Source organism: Oncorhynchus kisutch, linkage group LG2, assembly GCF_002021735.2.
Source record: "Oncorhynchus kisutch isolate 150728-3 linkage group LG2, Okis_V2, whole genome shotgun sequence".
NCBI lineage: Eukaryota > Metazoa > Chordata > Actinopteri > Salmoniformes > Salmonidae > Oncorhynchus > Oncorhynchus kisutch.
In genome coordinates this window covers 78724067-78750799 of record NC_034175.2, presented here as the reverse complement: position 1 = coordinate 78750799, position 26733 = coordinate 78724067, and the positions used below count along the sequence as shown (strand labels likewise).

The following is a 26733-nucleotide window of genomic DNA, read 5'->3' as shown; positions in this document are numbered from 1 at the left end:
TCTGAATCAACATGATGTCGTGTTGTCTGGCTGGTTGGTGCTCTGAATCAACATGATGTTGTGATGTCTGGCTGGTTGGTGCTCTGAATCAACATGATGTTGTGTTGTCTGGCTGGTTGGTGCTCTGAATCAACATGATGTTGTGATGTCTGGCTGGTTGGTGCTCTGAATCAACATGATGTTGTGATGTCTGGCTGGTTGGTGCTCTGAATCAACATGATGTCGTGTTGTCTGGCTGGTTGGTGCTCTGAATCAACATGATGTTGTGTTGTCTGGCTGGTTGGTGCTCTGAATCAACATGATGTTGTGATGTCTGGCTGGTTGGTGCTCTGAATCAACATGATGTTGTGATGTCTGGCTGGTTGGTGCTCTGAATCAACATGATGTTGTGTTGTCTGGCTGGTTGGTGCTCTGAATAAACATGATGTTGTGTTGTCTGGCTGGTTGGTGCTCTGAATCAACATGATGTTGTGTTGTCTGGCTGGTTGGTGCTCTGAATCAACATGATGTTGTGATGTCTGGCTGGTTGGTGCTCTGAATCAACATGATGTTGTTTTGTCTGGCTGGTTGGTGCTCTGAATCAACATGATGTTGTGATGTCTGGCTGGTTGGTGCTCTGAATAAACATGATGGTGTGTTGTCTGGCTGGTTGGTGCCCTGAATCAACATGATGTCGTGTTGTCTGGCTGGTTGGTGCTCTGAATCAACATGATGTTGTGTTGTCTGGCTGGTTGGTGCTCTGAATCAACATGATGTTGTGTTGTCTGGCTGGTTGGTGCTCTGAATCAACATGATGTTATGTTGTCTGGCTGGTTGGTGCCCTGAATAAACATGATGTTGTGTTGTCTGGCTGGTTGGTGCTCTGAATCAACATGATGTTGTGTTGTCTGGCTGGTTGGTGCCCTGAATCAACATGATGTTGTGTTGTCTGGCTGGTTGGTGCTCTGAATCAACATGATGTTGTGATTCTGGCTGGTTGGTGCCCTGAATCAACATGATGTTGTGATGTCTGGCTGGTTGGTGCTCTGAATAAACATGATGTCGTGTTGTCTGGCTGGTTGGTGCTCTGAATCAACATGATGGTGTGATGTCTGGCTGGTTGGTGCTCTGAATAAACATGATGGTGTGTTGTCTGGCTGGTTGGTGCTCTGAATCAACATGATGTTGTGATGTCTGGCTGGTTGGTGCTCTGAATCAACATGATGTTGTGTTGTCTGGCTGGTTGGTGCTCTGAATCAACATGATGTCGTGTTGTCTGGCTGGTTGGTGCTCTGAATCAACATGATGTCGTGTTGTCTGGCTGGTTGGTGCTCTGAATCAACATGATGTTGTGATGTCTGGCTGGTTGGTGCTCTGAATCAACATGATGTTGTGTTGTCTGGCTGGTTGGTGCTCTGAATCAACATGATGTTGTGATGTCTGGCTGGTTGGTGCTCTGAATCAACATGATGTTGTGATGTCTGGCTGGTTGGTGCTCTGAATCAACATGATGTCGTGTTGTCTGGCTGGTTGGTGCTCTGAATCAACATGATGTTGTGTTGTCTGGCTGGTTGGTGCTCTGAATCAACATGATGTTGTGATGTCTGGCTGGTTGGTGCTCTGAATCAACATGATGTTGTGATGTCTGGCTGGTTGGTGCTCTGAATCAACATGATGTTGTGTTGTCTGGCTGGTTGGTGCTCTGAATAAACATGATGTTGTGTTGTCTGGCTGGTTGGTGCTCTGAATCAACATGATGTTGTGTTGTCTGGCTGGTTGGTGCTCTGAATCAACATGATGTTGTGATGTCTGGCTGGTTGGTGCTCTGAATCAACATGATGTTGTTTTGTCTGGCTGGTTGGTGCTCTGAATCAACATGATGTTGTGATGTCTGGCTGGTTGGTGCTCTGAATAAACATGATGGTGTGTTGTCTGGCTGGTTGGTGCCCTGAATCAACATGATGTCGTGTTGTCTGGCTGGTTGGTGCTCTGAATCAACATGATGTTGTGTTGTCTGGCTGGTTGGTGCTCTGAATCAACATGATGTTGTGTTGTCTGGCTGGTTGGTGCTCTGAATCAACATGATGTTGTGTTGTCTGGCTGGTTGGTGCTCTGAATCAACATGATGGTGTGTTGTCTGGCTGGTTGGTGCTCTGAATCAACATGATGTTGTGATGTCTGGCTGGTTGGTGCCCTGAATCAACATGATGTCATGTTGTCTGGCTGGTTGGTGCTCTGAATCAACATGATGTTGTGTTGTCTGGCTGGTTGGTGCTCTGAATCAACATGATGTTGTGTTGTCTGGCTGGTTGGTGCTCTGAATAAACATGATGGTGTGTTGTCTGGCTGGTTGGTGCCCTGAATCAACATGATGTCGTGTTGTCTGGCTGGTTGGTGCTCTGAATCAACATGATGTTGTGTTGTCTGGCTGGTTGGTGCTCTGAATCAACATGATGTTGTGATGTCTGGCTGGTTGGTGCCCTGAATCAACATGATGTCATGTTGTCTGGCTGGTTGGTGCTCTGAATCAACATGATGTTGTGTTGTCTGGCTGGTTGGTGCTCTGAATCAACATGATGTTGTGATGTCTGGCTGGTTGGTGCTCTGAATAAACATGATGGTGTGTTGTCTGGCTGGTTGGTGCCCTGAATCAACATGATGTCGTGTTGTCTGGCTGGTTGGTGCTCTGAATCAACATGATGTTGTGTTGTCTGGCTGGTTGGTGCTCTGAATCAACATGATGTCGTGTTGTCTGGCTGGTTGGTGCTCTGAATCAACATGATGTTGTGATGTCTGGCTGGTTGGTGCTCTGAATCAACATGATGTTGTGTTGTCTGGCTGGTTGGTGCTCTGAATCAACTTGATGTTGTGTTGTCTGGCTGGTTGGTGCTCTGAATCAACATGATGTTGTGTTGTCTGGCTGGTTGGTGCTCTGAATCAACATGATGTTGTGATGTCTGGCTGGTTGGTGCTCTGAATCAACATGATGTCGTGTTGTCTGGCTGGTTGGTGCTCTGAATCAACATGATGTTGTGTTGTCTGGCTGGTTGGTGCTCTGAATCAACATGATGTCGTGTTGTCTGGCTGGTTGGTGCTCTGAATCAACATGATGTTGTGTTGTCTGGCTGGTTGGTGCTCTGAATCAACATGATGTCGTGTTGTCTGGCTGGTTGGTGCTCTGAATCAACATGATGTTGTGTTGTCTGGCTGGTTGGTGCTCTGAATCAACATGATGTCGTGTTGTCTGGCTGGTTGGTGCTCTGAATAAACATGATGTTGTGTTGTCTGGCTGGTTGGTGCTCTGAATAAACATGATGTTGTGATGTCTGGCTGGTTGGTGCTCTGAATCAACATGATGTTGTGTTGTCTGGCTGGTTGGTGCTCTGAATCAACATGATGTCGTGTTGTCTGGCTGGTTGGTGCTCTGAATCAACATGATGTCGTGTTGTCTGGCTGGTTGGTGCTCTGAATCAACATGATGTTGTGATGTCTGGCTGGTTGGTGCTCTGAATCAACATGATGTTGTGTTGTCTGGCTGGTTGGTGCTCTGAATCAACATGATGTTGTGATGTCTGGCTGGTTGGTGCTCTGAATCAACATGATGTTGTGATGTCTGGCTGGTTGGTGCTCTGAATCAACATGATGTCGTGTTGTCTGGCTGGTTGGTGCTCTGAATCAACATGATGTTGTGTTGTCTGGCTGGTTGGTGCTCTGAATCAACATGATGTTGTGATGTCTGGCTGGTTGGTGCTCTGAATCAACATGATGTTGTGATGTCTGGCTGGTTGGTGCTCTGAATCAACATGATGTTGTGTTGTCTGGCTGGTTGGTGCTCTGAATCAACATGATGTTGTGTTGTCTGGCTGGTTGGTGCTCTGAATCAACATGATGTTGTGATGTCTGGCTGGTTGGTGCTCTGAATCAACATGATGTTGTTTTGTCTGGCTGGTTGGTGCTCTGAATCAACATGATGTTGTGATGTCTGGCTGGTTGGTGCTCTGAATAAACATGATGGTGTGTTGTCTGGCTGGTTGGTGCCCTGAATCAACATGATGTCGTGTTGTCTGGCTGGTTGGTGCTCTGAATCAACATGATGTTGTGTTGTCTGGCTGGTTGGTGCTCTGAATCAACATGATGTTGTGTTGTCTGGCTGGTTGGTGCTCTGAATCAACATGATGTTGTGTTGTCTGGCTGGTTGGTGCTCTGAATCAACATGATGGTGTGTTGTCTGGCTGGTTGGTGCTCTGAATCAACATGATGTTGTGATGTCTGGCTGGTTGGTGCCCTGAATCAACATGATGTCATGTTGTCTGGCTGGTTGGTGCTCTGAATCAACATGATGTTGTGTTGTCTGGCTGGTTGGTGCTCTGAATCAACATGATGTTGTGTTGTCTGGCTGGTTGGTGCTCTGAATAAACATGATGGTGTGTTGTCTGGCTGGTTGGTGCCCTGAATCAACATGATGTCGTGTTGTCTGGCTGGTTGGTGCTCTGAATCAACATGATGTTGTGTTGTCTGGCTGGTTGGTGCTCTGAATCAACATGATGTCGTGTTGTCTGGCTGGTTGGTGCTCTGAATCAACATGATGTTGTGATGTCTGGCTGGTTGGTGCTCTGAATCAACATGATGTTGTGTTGTCTGGCTGGTTGGTGCTCTGAATCAACTTGATGTTGTGTTGTCTGGCTGGTTGGTGCTCTGAATCAACATGATGTTGTGTTGTCTGGCTGGTTGGTGCTCTGAATCAACATGATGTTGTGATGTCTGGCTGGTTGGTGCTCTGAATCAACATGATGTTGTGTTGTCTGGCTGGTTGGTGCTCTGAATCAACATGATGTTGTGTTGTCTGGCTGGTTGGTGCTCTGAATAAACATGATGTTGTGTTGTCTGGCTGGTTGGTGCTCTGAATCAACATGATGGTGTGATGTCTGGCTGGTTGGTGCTCAGAATAAACATGATGTTGTGTTGTCTGGCTGGTTGGTGCTCTGAATCAACATGATGGTGTGTTGTCTGGCTGGTTGGTGCTCTGAATCAACATGATGTTGTGATGTCTGGCTGGTTGGTGCTCTGAATCAACATGATGGTGTGATGTCTGGCTGGTTGGTGCTCTGAATCAACATGATGGTATGTTGTCTGGCTGGTTGGTGCTCTGAATCAACATGATGTTGTTTTGTCTGGCTGGTTGGTGCTCTGAATCAACATGATGTTGTGATGTCTGGCTGGTTGGTGCTCTGAATAAACATGATGGTGTGTTGTCTGGCTGGTTGGTGCCCTGAATCAACATGATGTCGTGTTGTCTGGCTGGTTGGTGCTCTGAATCAACATGATGTTGTGTTGTCTGGCTGGTTGGTGCTCTGAATCAACATGATGTTGTGTTGTCTGGCTGGTTGGTGCTCTGAATCAACATGATGTTGTGTTGTCTGGCTGGTTGGTGCTCTGAATCAACATGATGGTGTGTTGTCTGGCTGGTTGGTGCTCTGAATCAACATGATGTTGTGATGTCTGGCTGGTTGGTGCCCTGAATCAACATGATGTCATGTTGTCTGGCTGGTTGGTGCTCTGAATCAACATGATGTTGTGTTGTCTGGCTGGTTGGTGCTCTGAATCAACATGATGTTGTGATGTCTGGCTGGTTGGTGCTCTGAATAAACATGATGGTGTGTTGTCTGGCTGGTTGGTGCCCTGAATCAACATGATGTCGTGTTGTCTGGCTGGTTGGTGCTCTGAATCAACATGATGTTGTGTTGTCTGGCTGGTTGGTGCTCTGAATCAACATGATGTCGTGTTGTCTGGCTGGTTGGTGCTCTGAATCAACATGATGTTGTGATGTCTGGCTGGTTGGTGCTCTGAATCAACATGATGTTGTGTTGTCTGGCTGGTTGGTGCTCTGAATCAACTTGATGTTGTGTTGTCTGGCTGGTTGGTGCTCTGAATCAACATGATGTTGTGTTGTCTGGCTGGTTGGTGCTCTGAATCAACATGATGTTGTGATGTCTGGCTGGTTGGTGCTCTGAATCAACATGATGTCGTGTTGTCTGGCTGGTTGGTGCTCTGAATCAACATGATGTTGTGTTGTCTGGCTGGTTGGTGCTCTGAATCAACATGATGTCGTGTTGTCTGGCTGGTTGGTGCTCTGAATCAACATGATGTTGTGTTGTCTGGCTGGTTGGTGCTCTGAATCAACATGATGTCGTTTTGTCTGGCTGGTTGGTGCTCTGAATCAACATGATGTTGTGTTGTCTGGCTGGTTGGTGCTCTGAATCAACATGATGTCGTGTTGTCTGGCTGGTTGGTGCTCTGAATAAACATGATGTTGTGTTGTCTGGCTGGTTGGTGCTCTGAATAAACATGATGTTGTGTTGTCTGGCTGGTTGGTGCTCTGAATCAACATGATGTTGTGTTGTCTGGCTGGTTGGTGCTCTGAATCAACATGATGTTGTGTTGTCTGGCTGGTTGGTGCTCTGAATCAACATGATGTTGTGTTGTCTGGCTGGTTGGTGCTCTGAATCAACATGATGTTGTGATGTCTGGCTGGTTGGTGCTCAGAATCAACATGATGTCGTGTTGTCTGGCTGGTTGGTGCTCTGAATCAACATGATGTTGTGTTGTCTGGCTGGTTGGTGCTCTGAATCAACATGATGTTATGTTGTCTGGCTGGTTGGTGCCCTGAATAAACATGATGTTGTGTTGTCTGGCTGGTTGGTGCTCTGAATCAACATGATGTTGTGTTGTCTGGCTGGTTGGTGCCCTGAATCAACATGATGTTGTGTTGTCTGGCTGGTTGGTGCTCTGAATCAACATGATTGTTGTGTGTTCTGGCTGGTTGGTGCCTCTGAATCAACATGATGTTGTGATTGTCTGGCTGGTTGGTGCTCTGAATACAACATGATGTTGTGTTGTCTGGCTGGTTGGTGCTCTGAATCCAACATGATGTGTGATGTCTGGCTGGTTGGTGCTCTGAATCAACATGATGTTGTGTTGTCTGGCTGGTTGGTGCTCTGAATCAACATGATGGTGTGTTGTCTGGCTGGTTGGTGCTCTGAATCAACATGATGTTGTGATGTCTGGCTGGTTGGTGCTCTGAATCAACATGATGTGTGTTGTCTGGCTGGTTGGTGCTCTGAATCAACATTGATGTCTGTGTTGTTGGCTGGTTGGTGCTCTGAATCAACATGATGTTCGTGTTGTCTGGCTGGTTGGTGCCTGAATCAACATGATGTGTGTTGTCTGGGTGGTTGGTGCTCTGAATCAACATGATGTTGTGTTGTCTGGTTCTGGCTGGTTGGTGCTCTGAATCAACATGATGTTGTGATGTCTGGCTGGTTGGTGCTCTGAATCAACATGATGTTGTGATGTCTGGCTGGTTGGTGCTCTGAATCAACATGATGTCGTGTGGTCTGGCTGGTTGGTGCTCTGACTCAACATGATGGTGTGATTGTCTGGCTGGTTGGTGCTCTGAATCAACATGATGGTGTGATGTCTGGCTGGTTGGTGCTCTGAATCAACATGATGTTGTGATGTCTGGCTGGTTGGTGCTCTGAATCAACATGATGTGTGTTGTCTGGCTGGTTGGTGCTCTGAATCAACATTGATGTGTGTTGTCTGGCTGGTTGGTGCTCTGAATCAACATGATGTCGTGTTGTCTGGCTGGTTGGTGCTCTGAATCAACATGATGTTGTGATGTCTGGCTGGTTGGTGATCTGAATCAACATGATGTTGTGTTGTCTGGCTGGTTGGTGCTCTGAATCAACATGATGTTGTGATGTCTGGCTGGTTGGTGCTCTGAATCAACATGATGTTGTGATGTCTGGCTGGTTGGTGCTCTGAATCAACATGATGTCGTGTTGTCTGGCTGGTTGGTGCTCTGAATCAACATGATGTTGTGTTGTCTGGCTGGTTGGTGCTCTGAATCAACATGATGTTGTGATGTCTGGCTGGTTGGTGCTCTGAATCAACATGATGTTGTGATGTCTGGCTGGTTGGTGCTCTGAATCAACATGATGTTGTGTTGTCTGGCTGGTTGGTGCTCTGAATAAACATGATGTTGTGTTGTCTGGCTGGTTGGTGCTCTGAATCAACATGATGTTGTGTTGTCTGGCTGGTTGGTGCTCTGAATCAACATGATGTTGTGATGTCTGGCTGGTTGGTGCTCTGAATCAACATGATGTTGTTTTGTCTGGCTGGTTGGTGCTCTGAATCAACATGATGTTGTGATGTCTGGCTGGTTGGTGCTCTGAATAAACATGATGGTGTGTTGTCTGGCTGGTTGGTGCCCTGAATCAACATGATGTTGTGTTGTCTGGCTGGTTGGTGCTCTGAATCAACATGATGTTGTGTTGTCTGGCTGGTTGGTGCTCTGAATCAACATGATGTTGTGTTGTCTGGCTGGTTGGTGCTCTGAATCAACATGATGGTGTGTTGTCTGGCTGGTTGGTGCTCTGAATCAACATGATGTTGTGATGTCTGGCTGGTTGGTGCCCTGAATCAACATGATGTCGTGTTGTCTGGCTGGTTGGTGCTCTGAATCAACATGATGTTGTGTTGTCTGGCTGGTTGGTGCTCTGAATCAACATGATGTTGTGATGTCTGGCTGGTTGGTGCTCTGAATAAACATGATGGTGTGTTGTCTGGCTGGTTGGTGCCCTGAATCAACATGATGTCGTGTTGTCTGGCTGGTTGGTGCTCTGAATCAACATGATGTTGTGTTGTCTGGCTGGTTGGTGCTCTGAATCAACATGATGTCGTGTTGTCTGGCTGGTTGGTGCTCTGAATCAACATGATGTTGTGATGTCTGGCTGGTTGGTGCTCTGAATCAACATGATGTTGTGTTGTCTGGCTGGTTGGTGCTCTGAATCAACTTGATGTTGTGTTGTCTGGCTGGTTGGTGCTCTGAATCAACATGATGTTGTGTTGTCTGGCTGGTTGGTGCTCTGAATCAACATGATGTTGTGATGTCTGGCTGGTTGGTGCTCTGAATCAACATGATGTTGTGTTGTCTGGCTGGTTGGTGCTCTGAATCAACATGATGTTGTGTTGTCTGGCTGGTTGGTGCTCTGAATAAACATGATGTTGTGTTGTCTGGCTGGTTGGTGCTCTGAATCAACATGATGGTGTGATGTCTGGCTGGTTGGTGCTCAGAATAAACATGATGTTGTGTTGTCTGGCTGGTTGGTGCTCTGAATCAACATGATGGTGTGTTGTCTGGCTGGTTGGTGCTCTGAATCAACATGATGTTGTGATGTCTGGCTGGTTGGTGCTCTGAATCAACATGATGGTGTGATGTCTGGCTGGTTGGTGCTCTGAATCAACATGATGGTATGTTGTCTGGCTGGTTGGTGCTCTGAATCAACATGATGTTGTTTTGTCTGGCTGGTTGGTGCTCTGAATCAACATGATGTTGTGATGTCTGGCTGGTTGGTGCTCTGAATAAACATGATGGTGTGTTGTCTGGCTGGTTGGTGCCCTGAATCAACATGATGTCGTGTTGTCTGGCTGGTTGGTGCTCTGAATCAACATGATGTTGTGTTGTCTGGCTGGTTGGTGCTCTGAATCAACATGATGTTGTGTTGTCTGGCTGGTTGGTGCTCTGAATCAACATGATGTTGTGTTGTCTGGCTGGTTGGTGCTCTGAATCAACATGATGGTGTGTTGTCTGGCTGGTTGGTGCTCTGAATCAACATGATGTTGTGATGTCTGGCTGGTTGGTGCCCTGAATCAACATGATGTCATGTTGTCTGGCTGGTTGGTGCTCTGAATCAACATGATGTTGTGTTGTCTGGCTGGTTGGTGCTCTGAATCAACATGATGTTGTGATGTCTGGCTGGTTGGTGCTCTGAATAAACATGATGGTGTGTTGTCTGGCTGGTTGGTGCCCTGAATCAACATGATGTCGTGTTGTCTGGCTGGTTGGTGCTCTGAATCAACATGATGTTGTGTTGTCTGGCTGGTTGGTGCTCTGAATCAACATGATGTCGTGTTGTCTGGCTGGTTGGTGCTCTGAATCAACATGATGTTGTGATGTCTGGCTGGTTGGTGCTCTGAATCAACATGATGTTGTGTTGTCTGGCTGGTTGGTGCTCTGAATCAACTTGATGTTGTGTTGTCTGGCTGGTTGGTGCTCTGAATCAACATGATGTTGTGTTGTCTGGCTGGTTGGTGCTCTGAATCAACATGATGTTGTGATGTCTGGCTGGTTGGTGCTCTGAATCAACATGATGTTGTGTTGTCTGGCTGGTTGGTGCTCTGAATCAACATGATGTGTTGTCTGGCTGGTTGGTGCTCTGAATAAACATGATGTTGTGTTGTCTGGCTGGTTGGTGCTCTGAATCAACATGATGGTGTGATGTCTGGCTGGTTGGTGCTCAGAATAAACATGATGTTGTGTTGTCTGGCTGGTTGGTGCTCTGAATCAACATGATGGTGTGTTGTCTGGCTGGTTGGTGCTCTGAATCAACATGATGTTGTGATGTCTGGCTGGTTGGTGCTCTGAATCAACATGATGGTGTGATGTCTGGCTGGTTGGTGCTCTGAATCAACATGATGGTATGTTGTCTGGCTGGTTGGTGCCCTGAATAAACATGATGTCGTGTTGTCTGGCTGGTTGGTGCTCTGAATCAACATGTGAACTACTGCTAGGTAAGGTAGTTACTGTAGCTTGGTGAGGTAGCTAGGTATGGTAGCTAGGTATGGTAGCTAGGTATGGTAGCTAGGTATGGTAGCTTGGTGAGGTAGCTTGGTGAGGTAGCTAGGTATGGTAGCTAGGTATGGTAGCTTGGTGAGGTAGCTAGGTATGGTAGCTAGGTATGGTAGCTAGGTATGGTAGCTAGGTATGGTAGCTAGGTATGGTAGCTTGGTGAGGTAGCTAGGTATGGTAGCTAGGTATGGTAGCTAGGTATGGTAGCTTGGTGAGGTAGCTAGGTATGGTAGCTAGGTATGGTAGCTTGGTGAGGTAGCTAGGTATGGTAGCTAGGTATGGTAGCTAGGTATGGTAGCTAGGTATGGTAGCTTGGTGAGGTAGCTAGGTATGGTAGCTAGGTATGGTAGCTAGGTATGGTAGCTTGGTGAGGTAGCTAGGTATGGTAGCTAGGTATGGTAGCTAGGTATGGTAGCTTGGTGAGGTAGCTAGGTATGGTAGCTAGGTATGGTAGCTAGGTATGGTAGCTTGGTGAGGTAGCTAGGTATGGTAGCTAGGTATGGTAGCTTGGTGAGGTAGCTAGGTATGGTAGCTAGGTATGGTAGCTTGGTGAGGTAGCTAGGTATGGTAGCTAGGTATGGTAGCTTGGTGAGGTAGCTTGGTGAGGTAGCTAGGTATGGTAGCTAGGTATGGTAGCTTGGTGAGGTAGCTAGGTATGGTAGCTAGGTATGGTAGCTAGGTATGTTAGCTAGGTATGGTAGCCAGGGCTGGAAAAACCTTGGATCATTGTTACTCTAACTTCCGCGACGCATATAAGGCCCTGCCCCGCCCTCCTTTCGGGAAAAGCTGACCACGACTCCATTTTGTTGATCCCTGCCTACAGACAGAAACTAATACAAGAAGCTCCCACACTGAGGTCTGTTCAACACTGGTCTGACCAATCTGATTCCACACTCCAAGACTGCTTCCATCACGTGGACTGGGATATGTTTCGTATTGCGTCAGATTTATTTATTTATTTATTTTTTATTTCACCTTTATTTAACCAGGTAGGCTAGTTGAGAACAAGTTCTCATTTGCAACTGCGACCTGGCCAAGATAAAGCATAGCAGTGTGAGCATACAACAAAGAGTTACACATGGAGTAAACAATTAACAAGTCAATAACACATTAGAAAACAAAGGGGGGGTCTATATACAATGTGTGCAAAAGGCATGAGGAGGTAGGCAAATAATTACAATTTTGCAGATTAACACTGGAGTGATAAATGATCAGATGGTCATGTACAGGTAGAGATATTGGTGTGCAGAAGAGCAGAAAAGTAAATAAATAAAAACAGTATGGGGATGAGGTAGGTGAAAAGGGTGGGCTATTTACCAATAGACTATGTACAGCTGCAGCGATCGGTTAGCTGCTCAGATAGCTGATGTTTGAAGTTGGTGAGGGAGATAAAAGTCTCCAACTTCAGCGATTTTTGCAATTCGTTCCAGTCACAGGCAGCAGAGTACTGGAACGAAAGGCGGCCAAATGAGGTGTTGGCTTTAGGGATGATCAGTGAGATACACCTGCTGGAGCGCGTGCTACGGATGGGTGTTGCCATCGTGACCAGTGAGCTGAGATAAGGCGGAGCTTTACCTAGCATAGACTTGTAGATGACCTGGAGCCAGTGGGTCTGGCGACGAATATGTAGCGAGGGCCAGCCGACTAGAGCATACAAGTCGCAGTGGTGGGTGGTATAAGGTGCTTTAGTGACAAAACGGATGGCACTGTGATAGACTGCATCCAGTTTGCTGAGTAGAGTGTTGGAAGCCATTTTGTAGATGACATCGCCGAAGTCGAGGATCGGTAGGATAGTCAGTTTTACTAGGGTAAGCTTGGCGGCTTGAGTGAAGGAGGCTTTGTTGCGGAATAGAAAGCCGACTCTTGATTTGATTTTCGATTGGAGATGTTTGATATGAGTCTGGAAGGAGAGTTTGCAGTCTAGCCAGACACCTAGGTACTTATAGACGTCCACATATTCTAGGTCGGAACCATCCAGGGTGGTGATGCTAGTCGGGCATGCAGGTGCAGGCAGCGACCGGTTGAAAAGCATGCATTTGGTTTTACTAGCGTTTAAGAGCAGTTGGAGGCCACGGAAGGAGTGTTGTATGGCATTGAAGCTTGTTTGGAGGTTAGATAGCACAGTGTCCAAAGACGGGCCGAAAGTATATAGAATGGTGTCGTCTGCGTAGAGGTGGATCAGGGAATCGCCCGCAGCAAGAGCAACATCATTGATATACACAGAGAAAAGAGTCGGCCCGAGAATTGAACCCTGTGGCACCCCCATAGAGACTGCCAGAGGACCGGACAGCATGCCCTCCGATTTGACGCACTGAACTCTGTCTGCAAAGTAATTGGTGAACCAGGCAAGGCAGTCATCCGAAAAACCGAGGCTACTGAGTCTGCCGATAAGAATATGGTGATTGACAGAGTCGAAAGCCTTGGCAAGGTCGATGAAGACGGCTGCACAGTACTGTCTTTTATCGATGGCGGTTATGATATCGTTTAGTACCTTGAGTGTGGCTGAGGTGCACCAGTGACCGGCTCGGAAACCAGATTGCACAGCGGAGAAGGTACGGTGGGATTCGAGATGGTCAGTGACCTGTTTGTTGACTTGGCTTTCGAAGACCTTAGATAGGCAGGGCAGGATGGATATAGGTCTGTAACAGTTTGGGTCCAGGGTGTCTCCCCCTTTGAAGAGGGGGATGACTGCGGCAGCTTTCCAATCCTTGGGGATCTCAGACGAGATGAAAGAGAGGTTGAACAGGCTGGTAATAGGGGTTGCGACAATGGTGGCAGATAGTTTCAGAAATAGAGGGTCCAGATTGTCAAGCCCAGCTGATTTGTACGGGTCCAGGTTTTGCAGCTCTTTCAGAACATCTGCTATCTGGATTTGGGTAAAGGAGAACCTGGAGAGGCTTGGGCGAGGAGCTGCGGTGGGGGCGGAGCTGTTGGCCGAGGTTGAAGTAGCCAGGCGGAAGGCATGGCCAGCCGTTGAGAAATGCTTATTGAAGTTTTCGATAATCATGGATTTATCAGTGGTGACCGTGTTACCTAGCCTCAGTGCAGTGGGCAGCTGGGAGGAGGTGCGCTTGTTCTCCATGGACTTCACAGTGTCCCAGAACTTTTTGGAGTTTGAGCTACAGGATGCAAACTTCTGCCTGAAGAAGCTGGCCTTAGCTTTCCTGACTGACTGCGTGTATTGGTTCCGGACTTCCCTGAACAGTTGCATATCACGGGGACTATTCGATGCGATTGCAGTCCGCCACAGGATGTTTTTGTGCTGGTCGAGGGCAGTCAGGTCTGGGGTGAACCAAGGGCTGTATCTGTTCTTAGTTCTGCATTTTTTGAACGGAGCATGCTTATCTAAAATGGTGAGGAAGTTACTTTTAAAGAATGACCAGGCATCCTCAACTGACGGGATGAGGTCAATGTCCTTCCAGGATACCCGGGCCAGGTCGATTAGAAAGGCCTGCTCACAGAAGTGTTTTAGGGAGCGTTTGACAGTGATGAGGGGTGGTCGTTTGACTGCGGCTCCGTAGCGGATACAGGCAATGAGGCAGTGATCGCTGAGATCCTGGTTGAAGACAGCGGAGGTGTATTTGGAGGGCCAGTTGGTCAGGATGACGTCTATGAGGGTGCCCTTGTTTACAGAGTTAGGGTTGTACCTGGTGGGTTCCTTGATGATTTGTGTGAGATTGAGGGCATCTAGCTTAGATTGTAGGACTGGCGGGGTGTTAAGCATATCCCAGTTTAGGTCACCTAACAGAACAAACTCTGAAGCTAGATGGGGGGCGATCAATTCACAAATGGTGTCCAGGGCACAGCTGGGAGCTGAGGGGGGTCGGTAGCAGGCGGCAACCGTGAGAGACTTATTTCTGGAGAGAGTAATTTTCAAAATTAGTATTGACGAATACGCTGATTCGGTGAGCGAGTTCATTAGAACGTGCGTTGAAGATGTCGTTCCCATAGCAACGATTAAAACATTCCCAAACCAGAAACCGTGGATTGATGGCAGCATTCGCGTGAAACTGAAAGCGCGAACCACTGCTTTTAATCAGGGCAAGGTGACTGGTAACATGACCGAATACAAACAGTGCAGCTATTCCCTCCACAAGGCAATCAAGCAAGCTAAGCATCAGTATAGAGACAAAGTAGAGGCACAATTCAATGGCTCAGACACGAGAGGTATGTGGCAGGGTCTACAGTCAATCACAGACTACAAAAAGAAACCCAGCCCAGTCACGGACCAGGATGTTTTGCTCCCAGGCAGACTAAATAACTTTTTTGCCCGCTTTGAGGACAATACAGTGCCACTGACACGGCCTGCAACCAAAACATGCGGCCTCTCCTTCACTGCAACCGATGTGAGGAAAACATTTAAACGTGTCAACCCTCGCAAGGCTGCAGGCCCAGACGGCCTCCCCAGCCGCGCCCTCAGAGCATGCGCAGACCAGCTGGCTGGTGTGTTTACGGACATATTCAATCAATCCCTATCCCAGTCTGCTGTTCCCACATGCTTCAAGAGGGCCACCATTATTCCTGTTCCCAAGAAAGCTAAGGTAACTGAGCTAAACGACTACTGCCCCGTAGCACTCACTTCCGTCATCATGAAGTGCTTTGAGAGACTAGTCAAGGACCATATCACCTCCACTCTACCTGACACCCTAGACCCACTCCAATTTGCTTACCGCCCAAATAGGTCCACAGACGATGCAATCTCAACCACACTGCCCTAACCCATCTGGACAAGAGGAATACCTATGTGAGAATGCTGTTCATCGACTACAGCTCAGCATTTAACACCATAGTACCCTCCAAGCTCGTCATCAAGCTCGAGACCCTGGGTCTCGACCCCGCCCTGTGCAACTGGGTACTGGACTTCCTGACGGGCCGCCCCCAGGTGGTGAGGGTAGGCAACAACATCTCCACCCCGCTGATCCTCAACACTGGGGCCCCACAAGGGTGCGTTCTGAGCCCTCTCCTGTACTCCCTGTTCACCCACGACTGCGTGGCCACGCACGCCTCCAACTCAATCATCAAGTTTGCGGACAACACAACAGTGGTAGGCTTGATTACCAACAATGACGAGACTGCCTACAGGGAGAAGGTGAGGGCCCTCGGAGTGTGGTGTCAGGAAAATAACCTCACACTCAACGTCAACAAAACTAAGGAGATGATTGTGGACTTCAGGAAACAGCAGAGGGAACACCCCCCTATCCACATCGATGGAACAGTAGTGGAGAGGGTAGCAAGTTTTAAGTTCCTCGGCATACACATCACAGACAAACTGAATTGGTCCACAAACACAGACAGCATCGTGAAGAAGGTGCAGCAGCGCCTCTTCAACCTCAGGAGGCTGAAGAAATTTGGCTTGTCACCAAAAGCACTCACAAACTTCTACAGATGCACAATCGAGAGCATCCTGGCGGGCTGTATCACCGCCTGGTACGGCAACTGCTCCGCCCACAACCGTAAGGCTCTCCAGAGGGTAGTGAGGTCTGTACAACACATCACCGGGGGCAAACTACATGCCCTCCAGGACACCTACACCACCCGATGTTACAGGAAGGCCATAAAGATCATCAAGGACAACAACCACCCGAGCCACTGCCTGTTCACCCCGCTATCATCCAGAAGGCGAGGTCAGTACAGGTGCATCAAAGCTGGGACAGAGAGACTGAAAAACAGCTTCTATCTCAAGGCCATCAGACTGTTAAACAGCCACCACTAACATTGAGTGGCTGCTGCCAACACACTGACTCAACTCCAGCCACTTTAATAATGGGAATTGATGGGAATTGATGTAAAATATATCACTAGCCACTTTAAACAATGCTACCTAATATAATGTTTACATACCCTACATTATTCATCTCATATGTATACGTATATACTGTACTCTATATCATCTACTGCATCTTTATGTAATACATGTATCACTAGCCACTTTAACTATGCCACTTTGTTTACATACTCATCTCATATGTATATACTGTACTCGATACCATCTACTGTATCTTGCCTATGCTGCTCTGTACCATCACTCATTCATATATCTTTATGTACATATTCTTTATCCCCTTACACTTGTGTGTGTAAGACAGTAGTTTTGGAATAGATTACGTGTTGGTTATTACTGCATTGTCGGAACTAGAAGCACAATCATTTCGCTACACTCGCATTAACATCTGCTAACCATGTGTATGTGACAAAAATAATTGATTTGATTTGAGGTAAGGTAGCTAGGTAAGGTAGCTAGGTAAGGTAGCTAGGTAGGGTAGCTAGGTAAGGTAGATAGGTAGGGTAGCTAGGTAAGGTAGCTAGGTAGGGTAGCTAGGTAAGGTAGCTAGGTAAGGTAGCTAGGTATTGTAGCTATATTTAACAGGTATCATTAATGTAACCGTGAAAGACGAAGAAGAGGGAAACAATGCTGACAGTAGCACAGAGTCAGATATACATTAGACATGCTAACATGTACATGCTATCTGCTAGCATGCTAACCAGCACAGTGTTAGATATACAGTAAACATGCTAACATGTACATGCTATGTGCTAGCACGCTAAATAGCACAGGTATGTGCTAACTCACCATTAGATCTCTCATAGATGACGTTGTTGACGACAGGCAGCTGGGCTGAGGTGTTAGCTGATCTGGCTGGGCAGCTGACAGAGGCATCAAAAGACTGGTGCGAAGGGACAAATGGATCCTGTCAGAGAGAGGAATCATACCGTCACAACTAACATCATGATCATGAGATGGAGATAGAGACCAACAACGTTAGCAAAGCTTCACACCGTATTTCAAATCAGGGTCATGAGAATGTGATGTGATGTGACAGAAATATATATATATATTTTAAACTCTCCAGCAACAACGTTAACAAAGTCGGTGAGTTTCCTGACCAAAATAAGAGACCAGACACTCAACAGATCTATACAGGAAAAAAATCCTAAACCGTTAAACCATTCTAAAATCTACACCTTTCTTCCAGACTCAAAGGTCTGGACAAACAACTAGTGTGTTATTGTGGTCACACGTTCACTGTCCTGTTCACTGAGATGGGTCCTGTCCTGTTCACTGAAATGGGTCATGTCCTGTTCACTGAGATGGGTCCTGTCCTGTTCACTGAGATGGGTCCTGTCCTGTTCACTGAGATGGGTCCTGTCCTGTTCACTGAGATGGGACCTGTCCTGTTCACTGAGATGGGTCCTGTCCTGTTCACTGAGATGGGTCCTGTCCTGTTCACTGAGATGGGTCCTGTCCTGTTCACTGAGATGGGTCCTGTCCTGTTCACTGAGATGGGTCCTGTCCTGTTCACTGAAATAGGTCCTGTCCTGTTCACTGAGATGGGTCATGTCCTGTTCACTGAGATGGGTCATGTCCTGTTCACTGAGATGGGTCCTGTCCTGTTCACTGAGATGGGTCCTGTCCTGTTCACTGAGATGGGTCCTGTCCTGTTCACTGAGATGGGTCCTGTCCTGTTCACTGAGATGGGTCCTGTCCTGTTCACTGAGATGGGTCCTGTCCTGTTCACTGAGATGGGTCCTGTCCTGTTCACTGAGATGGGTCCTGTCCTGTTCACTGAGATGGGACCTGTCCTGTTCACTGAGATGGGTCATGTCCTGTTCACTGAGATGGGTCCTGTCCTGTTCAGTGAGATGGGTCATGTCCTGTTCACTGAGGTGGGTCCTGTCCTGTTCACTGAGGTGGGTCCTGTCCTGTTCACTGAGATGGGTCCTGTCCTGTTCACTGAGATGGGTCATGTCCTGTTCACTGAGATGGGTCCTGTCCTGTTCACTGAGATGGGTCCTGTCCTGTTCACTGAAATGGGTCCTGTCCTGTTCACTGAAATGGGTCCTGTCCTGTTCACTGAAATGGGTCCTGTCCTGTTCACTGAAATGGGTCCTGTCCTGTTCACTGAGATGGGTCCTGTCCTGTTCACTGAAATGGGTCCTGTCCTGTTCACTGAGGGTAGAGGACAACTCTACCCTACTGTACTGATGTTAACTAGAGGACAACTCTACCCTACTGATGTTAACTAGAGGACAACTCTACCCTACTGATGTTAACTAGAGGACAACTCTACCCTACTGATGTTAACTAGAGGACAACTCTACCCTACTGATGTTAACTAGAGGACAACTCTACCCTACTGATGTTAACTAGAGGACAACTCTACCCTACTGATGTTAACTAGAGGACAACTCTACCCTACTGATGTTAACTAGAGGACAACTCTACCCTACTGTACTGATCTTAACTAGAGGACAACTCTACCCTACTGATGTTAACTAGAGGACAACTCTACCCTACTGATGTTAACTAGAGGACAACTCTACCCTACTGATGTTAACTAGAGGACAACTCTACCCTACTGATGTTAACTAGAGGACAACTCTACCCTACTGATGTTAACTACAGGACAACTCTACCCTACTGATGTTAACTACAGGACAACTCTACCCTACTGATGTTAACTACAGGACAACTCTACCCTACTGATGTTAACTAGAGGACAACTCTACCCTACTGATGTTAACTAGAGGACAACTCTACCCTACTGTACTGATGTTAACTAGAGGACAACTCTACCCTACTGTACTGATGTTAACTAGAGGACAACTCTACCCTACTGATGTTAACTAGAGTACAACTCTACCCTACTGATGTTAACTAGAGGACAACTCTACCCTACTGATGTTAACTAGAGGACAACTCTACCCTACTGATGTTAACTAGAGGACAACTCTACCCTACTGATGTTAACTAGAGGACAACTCTACCCTACTGTACTGATGTTAACTAGAGGACAACTCTACCCTACTGATGTTAACTAGAGGACAACTCTACCCAACTGATGTTAACTAGAGGACAACTCTACCCTACTGTACTGATGTTAACTAGAGGACAACTCTACCCTACTGATGTTAACTAGAGGACAACTCTACCCTACTGATGTTAACTAGAGGACAACTCTACCCTACTGATGTTAACTAGAGGACAACTCTACCCTACTGATGTTAACTAGAGGACAACTCTACCCTACTGTACTGATGTTAACTAGAGGACAACTCTACCCTACTGATGTTAACTAGAGGACACTCTACCCTACTGATGTTAACTAGAGGACAACTCTACCCTACTGATGTTAACTAGAGGACAACTCTACCCTACTGATGTTAACTAGAGGACAACTCTACCCTACTGATGTTAACTAGAGGACAACTCTACCCTACTGATGTTAACTAGAGGACAACTCTACCCTACTGTACTGATGTTAACTAGAGGACAACTCTACCCTACTGATGTTAACTAGAGGACAACTCTACCCTACTGTACTGATCTTAACTAGAGGACAACTCTACCCTACTGATGTTAACTAGAGGACAACTCTACCCTACTGATGTTAACTAGAGGACAACTCTACCCTACTGATGTTAACTAGAGGACAACTCTACCCTACTGATGTTAACTAGAGGACAACTCTACCCTACTGATGTTAACTACAGGACAACTCTACCCTACTGATGTTAACTACAGGACAACTCTACCCTACTGATGTTAACTACAGGACAACTCTACCCTACTGATGTTAACTAGAGGACAACTCTACCCTACTGATGTTAACTAGAGGACAACTCTACCCTACTGTACTGATGTTAACTAGAGGACAACTCTACCCTACTGTACTGATGTTAACTAGAGGACAACTCTACCCTACTGATGTTAACTAGAGTACAACTCTACCCTACTGATGTTAACTAGAGGACAACTCTACCCTACTGATGTTAACTAGAGGACAACTCTACCCTACTGATGTTAACTAGAGGACAACTCTACCCTACTGATGTTAACTAGAGGACAACTCTACCCTACTGTACTGATGTTAACTAGAGGACAACTCTACCCTACTGATGTTAACTAGAGGACAACTCTACCCAACTGATGTTAACTAGAGGACAACTCTACCCTACTGTACTGATGTTAACTAGAGGACAACTCTACCCTACTGATGTTAACTAGAGGACAACTCTACCCTACTGATGTTAACTAGAGGACAACTCTACCCTACTGATGTTAACTAGAGGACAACTCTACCCTACTGATGTTAACTAGAGGACAACTCTACCCTACTGATGTTAACTAGAGGACAACTCTACCCTACTGTACTGATGTTAACTAGAGGACAACTCTACCCTACTGATGTTAACTAGAGGACAACTCTACCCTACTGATGTTAACTAGAGGACAACTCTACCCTACTGATGTTAACTAGAGGACAACTCTACCCTACTGATGTTAACTAGAGGACAACTCTACCCTACTGTACTGATGTTAACTAGAGGACAACTCTACCCTACTGATGTTAACTAGAGGACAACTCTACCCTACTGATGTTAACTAGAGGACAACTCTACCCTACTGATGTTAACTAGAGGACAACTCTACCCTACTGATGTTAACTAGAGGACAACTCTACCCTACTGTACTGATGTTAACTAGAGGACAACTCTACCCTACTGATGTTAACTAGAGGACAACTCTACCCAACTGATGTTAACTAGAGGACAACTCTACCCTACTGTACTGATGTTAACTAGAGGACAACTCTACCCTACTGATGTTAACTTTTTATTTTATTTTATTTCACCTTTATTTAACCAGGTAGGCTAGTTGAGAACAAGTTCTCATTTGCAACTGCGACCTGGCCAAGATAAAGCATAGCAGTGTGAGCATACAACAAAGAGTTACACATGGAGTAAACAATTAACAAGTCAATAACACAGTAGAAAACGAAGGGGGGGTCTATATACAATGTGTGCAAAAGGCATGAGGAGGTAGGCAAATAATTACAATTTTGCAGATTAACACTGGAGTGATAAAAGATCAGATGGTCATGTACAGGTAGAGATATTGGTGTGCAGAAGAGCAGAAAAGTAAATAAATAAAAACAGTACGGGGATGAGGTAGGTGAAAAGGGTGGGCTATTTACCAATAGACTATGTACAGCTGCAGCGATCGGTTAGCTGCTCAGATAGCTGATGTTTGAAGTTGGTGAGGGAGATGAAAGTCTCCAACTTCAGCGATTTTTGCAATTCGTTCCAGTCACAGGCAGCAGAGTACTGGAACGAAAGGCGGCCAAATGAGGTGTTGGCTTTAGGGATGATCAGTGAGATACACCTGCTGGAGCGCGTGCTACGGATGGGTGTTGCCATCGTGACCAGTGAGCTGAGATAAGGCGGAGCTTTACCTAGCATAGACTTGTAGATGACCTGGAGCCAGTGGGTCTGGCGACGAATATGTAGCGAGGGCCAGCCGACTAGAGCATACAAGTCGCAGTGGTGGGTAGTATAAGGTGCTTTAGTGACAAAACGGATGGCACTGTGATAGACTGCATCCAGTTTGCTGAGTAGAGTGTTGGAAGCCATTTTGTAGATGACATCGCCGAAGTCGAGGATCGGTAGGATAGTCAGTTTTACTAGGGTAAGCTTGGCGGCTTGAGTGAAGGAGGCTTTGTTGCGGAATAGAAAGCCGACTCTTGATTTGATTTTCGATTGGAGATGTTTGATATGAGTCTGGAAGGAGAGTTTGCAGTCTAGCCAGACACCTAGGTACTTATAGACGTCCACATATTCTAGGTCGGAACCATCCAGGGTGGTGATGCTAGTCGGGCATGCAGGTGCAGGCAGCGACCGGTTGAAAAGCATGCATTTGGTTTTACTAGCGTTTAAGAGCAGTTGGAGGCCACGGAAGGAGTGTTGTATGGCATTGAAGCTTGTTTGGAGGTTAGATAGCACAGTGTCCAAAGACACTAGAGGACAACTCTACCCTACTGATGTTAACTAGAGGACAACTCTACCCTACTGATGTTAACTAGAGGACAACTCTACCCTACTGATGTTAACTAGAGGACAACTCTACCCTACTGTACTGATGTTAACTAGAGGACAACTCTACCCTACTGATGTTAACTAGAGGACAACTCTACCCTACTGATGTTAACTAGAGGACAACTCTACCCTACTGATGTTAACTAGAGGACAACTCTACCCTACTGTACTGATGTTAACTAGAGGACAACTCTACCCTACTGATGTTAACTAGAGGACAACTCTACCCTACTGATGTTAACTAGAGGACAACTCTACCCTACTGATGTTAACTAGAGGACAACTCTACCCTACTGATGTTAACTAGAGGACAACTCTACCCTACTGATGTTAACTAGAGGACAACTCTACCCTACTGATGTTAACTAGAGGACAACTCTACCCTACTAATGTTAACTAGAGGACAACTCTACCCTACTGTACTGATGTTAACTAGAGGACAACTCTACCCTACTGATGTTAACTAGAGGACAACTCTACCCTACTGATGTTAACTAGAGGACAACTCTACCCTACTGATGTTAACTAGAGGACAACTCTACCCTACTGATGTTAACTAGAGGACAACTCTACCCTACTGTACTGATGTTAACTAGAGGACAACTCTACCCTACTGATGTTAACTAGAGGACAACTCTACCCTACTGATGTTAACTAGAGGACAACTCTACCCTACTGATGTTAACTAGAGGACAACTCTACCCTACTAATGTTAACTAGAGGACAACTCTACCCTACTGATGTTAACTAGAGGACAACTCTACCCTACTGTACTGATGTTAACTAGAGGACAACTCTACCCTACTGATGTTAACTAGAGGACAACTCTACCCTACTGATGTTAACTAGAGGACAACTCTACCCTACTGATGTTAACTAGAGGACAACTCTACCCTACTGATGTTAACTAGAGGACAACTCTACCCTACTGTACTGATGTTAACTAGAGGACAACTCTACCCTACTGATGTTAACTAGAGGACAACTCTACCCTACTGATGTTAACTAGAGGACAACTCTACCCTACTGATGTTAACTAGAGGACAACTCTACCCTACTGATGTTAACTAGAGGACAACTCTACCCTACTGTACTGATGTTAACTAGAGGACAACTCTACCCTACTGATGTTAACTAGAGGACAACTCTACCCAACTGATGTTAACTAGAGGACAACTCTACCCTACTGTACTGATGTTAACTAGAGGACAACTCTACCCTACTGATGTTAACTTTTTATTTTATTTTATTTCACCTTTATTTAACCAGGTAGGCTAGTTGAGAACAAGTTCTCATTTGCAACTGCGACCTGGCCAAGATAAAGCATAGCAGTGTGAGCATACAACAAAGAGTTACACATGGAGTAAACAATTAACAAGTCAATAACACAGTAGAAAACGAAGGGGGGGTCTATATACAATGTGTGCAAAAGGCATGAGGAGGTAGGCAAATAATTACAATTTTGCAGATTAACACTGGAGTGATAAAAGATCAGATGGTCATGTACAGGTAGAGATATTGGTGTGCAGAAGAGCAGAAAAGTAAATAAATAAAAACAGTACGGGGATGAGGTAGGTGAAAAGGGTGGGCTATTTACCAATAGACTATGTACAGCTGCAGCGATCGGTTAGCTGCTCAGATAGCTGATGTTTGAAGTTGGTGAGGGAGATGAAAGTCTCCAACTTCAGCGATTTTTGCAATTCGTTCCAGTCACAGGCAGCAGAGTACTGGAACGAAAGGCGGCCAAATGAGGTGTTGGCTTTAGGGATGATCAGTGAGATACACCTGCTGGAGCGCGTGCTACGGATGGGTGTTGCCATCGTGACCAGTGAGCTGAGATAAGGCGGAGCTTTACCTAGCATAGACTTGTAGATGACCTGGAGCCAGTGGGTCTGGCGACGAATATGTAGCGAGGGCCAGCCGACTAGAGCATACAAGTCGCAGTGGTGGGTAGTATAAGGTGCTTTAGTGACAAAACGGATGGCACTGTGATAGACTGCATCCAGTTTGCTGAGTAGAGTGTTGGAAGCCATTTTGTAGATGACATCGCCGAAGTCGAGGATCGGTAGGATAGTCAGTTTTACTAGGGTAAGCTTGGCGGCTTGAGTGAAGGAGGCTTTGTTGCGGAATAGAAAGCCGACTCTTGATTTGATTTTCGATTGGAGATGTTTGATATGAGTCTGGAAGGAGAGTTTGCAGTCTAGCCAGACACCTAGGTACTTATAGACGTCCACATATTCTAGGTCGGAACCATCCAGGGTGGTGATGCTAGTCGGGCATGCAGGTGCAGGCAGCGACCGGTTGAAAAGCATGCATTTGGTTTTACTAGCGTTTAAGAGCAGTTGGAGGCCACGGAAGGAGTGTTGTATGGCATTGAAGCTTGTTTGGAGGTTAGATAGCACAGTGTCCAAAGACACTAGAGGACAACTCTACCCTACTGATGTTAACTAGAGGACAACTCTACCCTACTGATGTTAACTAGAGGACAACTCTACCCTACTGATGTTAACTAGAGGACAACTCTACCCTACTGTACTGATGTTAACTAGAGGACAACTCTACCCTACTGATGTTAACTAGAGGACAACTCTACCCTACTGATGTTAACTAGAGGACAACTCTACCCTACTGATGTTAACTAGAGGACAACTCTACCCTACTGTACTGATGTTAACTAGAGGACAACTCTACCCTACTGATGTTAACTAGAGGACAACTCTACCCTACTGATGTTAACTAGAGGACAACTCTACCCTACTGATGTTAACTAGAGGACAACTCTACCCTACTGATGTTAACTAGAGGACAACTCTACCCTACTGATGTTAACTAGAGGACAACTCTACCCTACTGATGTTAACTAGAGGACAACTCTACCCTACTAATGTTAACTAGAGGACAACTCTACCCTACTGTACTGATGTTAACTAGAGGACAACTCTACCCTACTGATGTTAACTTTTTATTTTATTTTATTTCACCTTTATTTAACCAGGTAGGCTAGTTGAGAACAAGTTCTCATTTGCAACTGCGACCTGGCCAAGATAAAGCATAGCAGTGTGAGCATACAACAAAGAGTTACACATGGAGTAAACAATTAACAAGTCAATAACACAGTAGAAAACGAAGGGGGGGGTCTATATACAATGTGTGCAAAAGGCATGAGGAGGTAGGCAAATAATTACAATTTTGCAGATTAACACTGGAGTGATAAAAGATCAGATGGTCATGTACAGGTAGAGATATTGGTGTGCAGAAGAGCAGAAAAGTAAATAAATAAAAACAGTACGGGGATGAGGTAGGTGAAAAGGGTGGGCTATTTACCAATAGACTATGTACAGCTGCAGCGATCGGTTAGCTGCTCAGATAGCTGATGTTTGAAGTTGGTGAGGGAGATGAAAGTCTCCAACTTCAGCGATTTTTGCAATTCGTTCCAGTCACAGGCAGCAGAGTACTGGAACGAAAGGCGGCCAAATGAGGTGTTGGCTTTAGGGATGATCAGTGAGATACACCTGCTGGAGCGCGTGCTACGGATGGGTGTTGCCATCGTGACCAGTGAGCTGAGATAAGGCGGAGCTTTACCTAGCATAGACTTGTAGATGACCTGGAGCCAGTGGGTCTGGCGACGAATATGTAGCGAGGGCCAGCCGACTAGAGCATACAAGTCGCAGTGGTGGGTAGTATAAGGTGCTTTAGTGACAAAACGGATGGCACTGTGATAGACTGCATCCAGTTTGCTGAGTAGAGTGTTGGAAGCCATTTTGTAGATGACATCGCCGAAGTCGAGGATCGGTAGGATAGTCAGTTTTACTAGGGTAAGCTTGGCGGCTTGAGTGAAGGAGGCTTTGTTGCGGAATAGAAAGCCGACTCTTGATTTGATTTTCGATTGGAGATGTTTGATATGAGTCTGGAAGGAGAGTTTGCAGTCTAGCCAGACACCTAGGTACTTATAGACGTCCACATATTCTAGGTCGGAACCATCCAGGGTGGTGATGCTAGTCGGGCATGCAGGTGCAGGCAGCGACCGGTTGAAAAGCATGCATTTGGTTTTACTAGCGTTTAAGAGCAGTTGGAGGCCACGGAAGGAGTGTTGTATGGCATTGAAGCTTGTTTGGAGGTTAGATAGCACAGTGTCCAAAGACACTAGAGGACAACTCTACCCTACTGATGTTAACTAGAGGACAACTCTA

At 46.2% G+C, this 26733-nt stretch overlaps 1 protein-coding gene across 2 annotated transcripts in view; it reads right to left on the bottom strand.

Moving 5' to 3' along the window:
* LOC109883170 (partitioning defective 3 homolog B) overlaps positions 1–26733 on the bottom strand; it is a 206207-nt gene that overhangs the window by 162294 nt on the left and 17180 nt on the right. For both annotated transcript variants that reach the window (XM_031801834.1, XM_031801839.1), the window contains exon 3: positions 17241–17358. In XM_031801834.1, coding sequence (XP_031657694.1) covers positions 17241–17358 — 118 coding nt within the window. The remainder of the gene's footprint in view (positions 1–17240; positions 17359–26733) is intronic.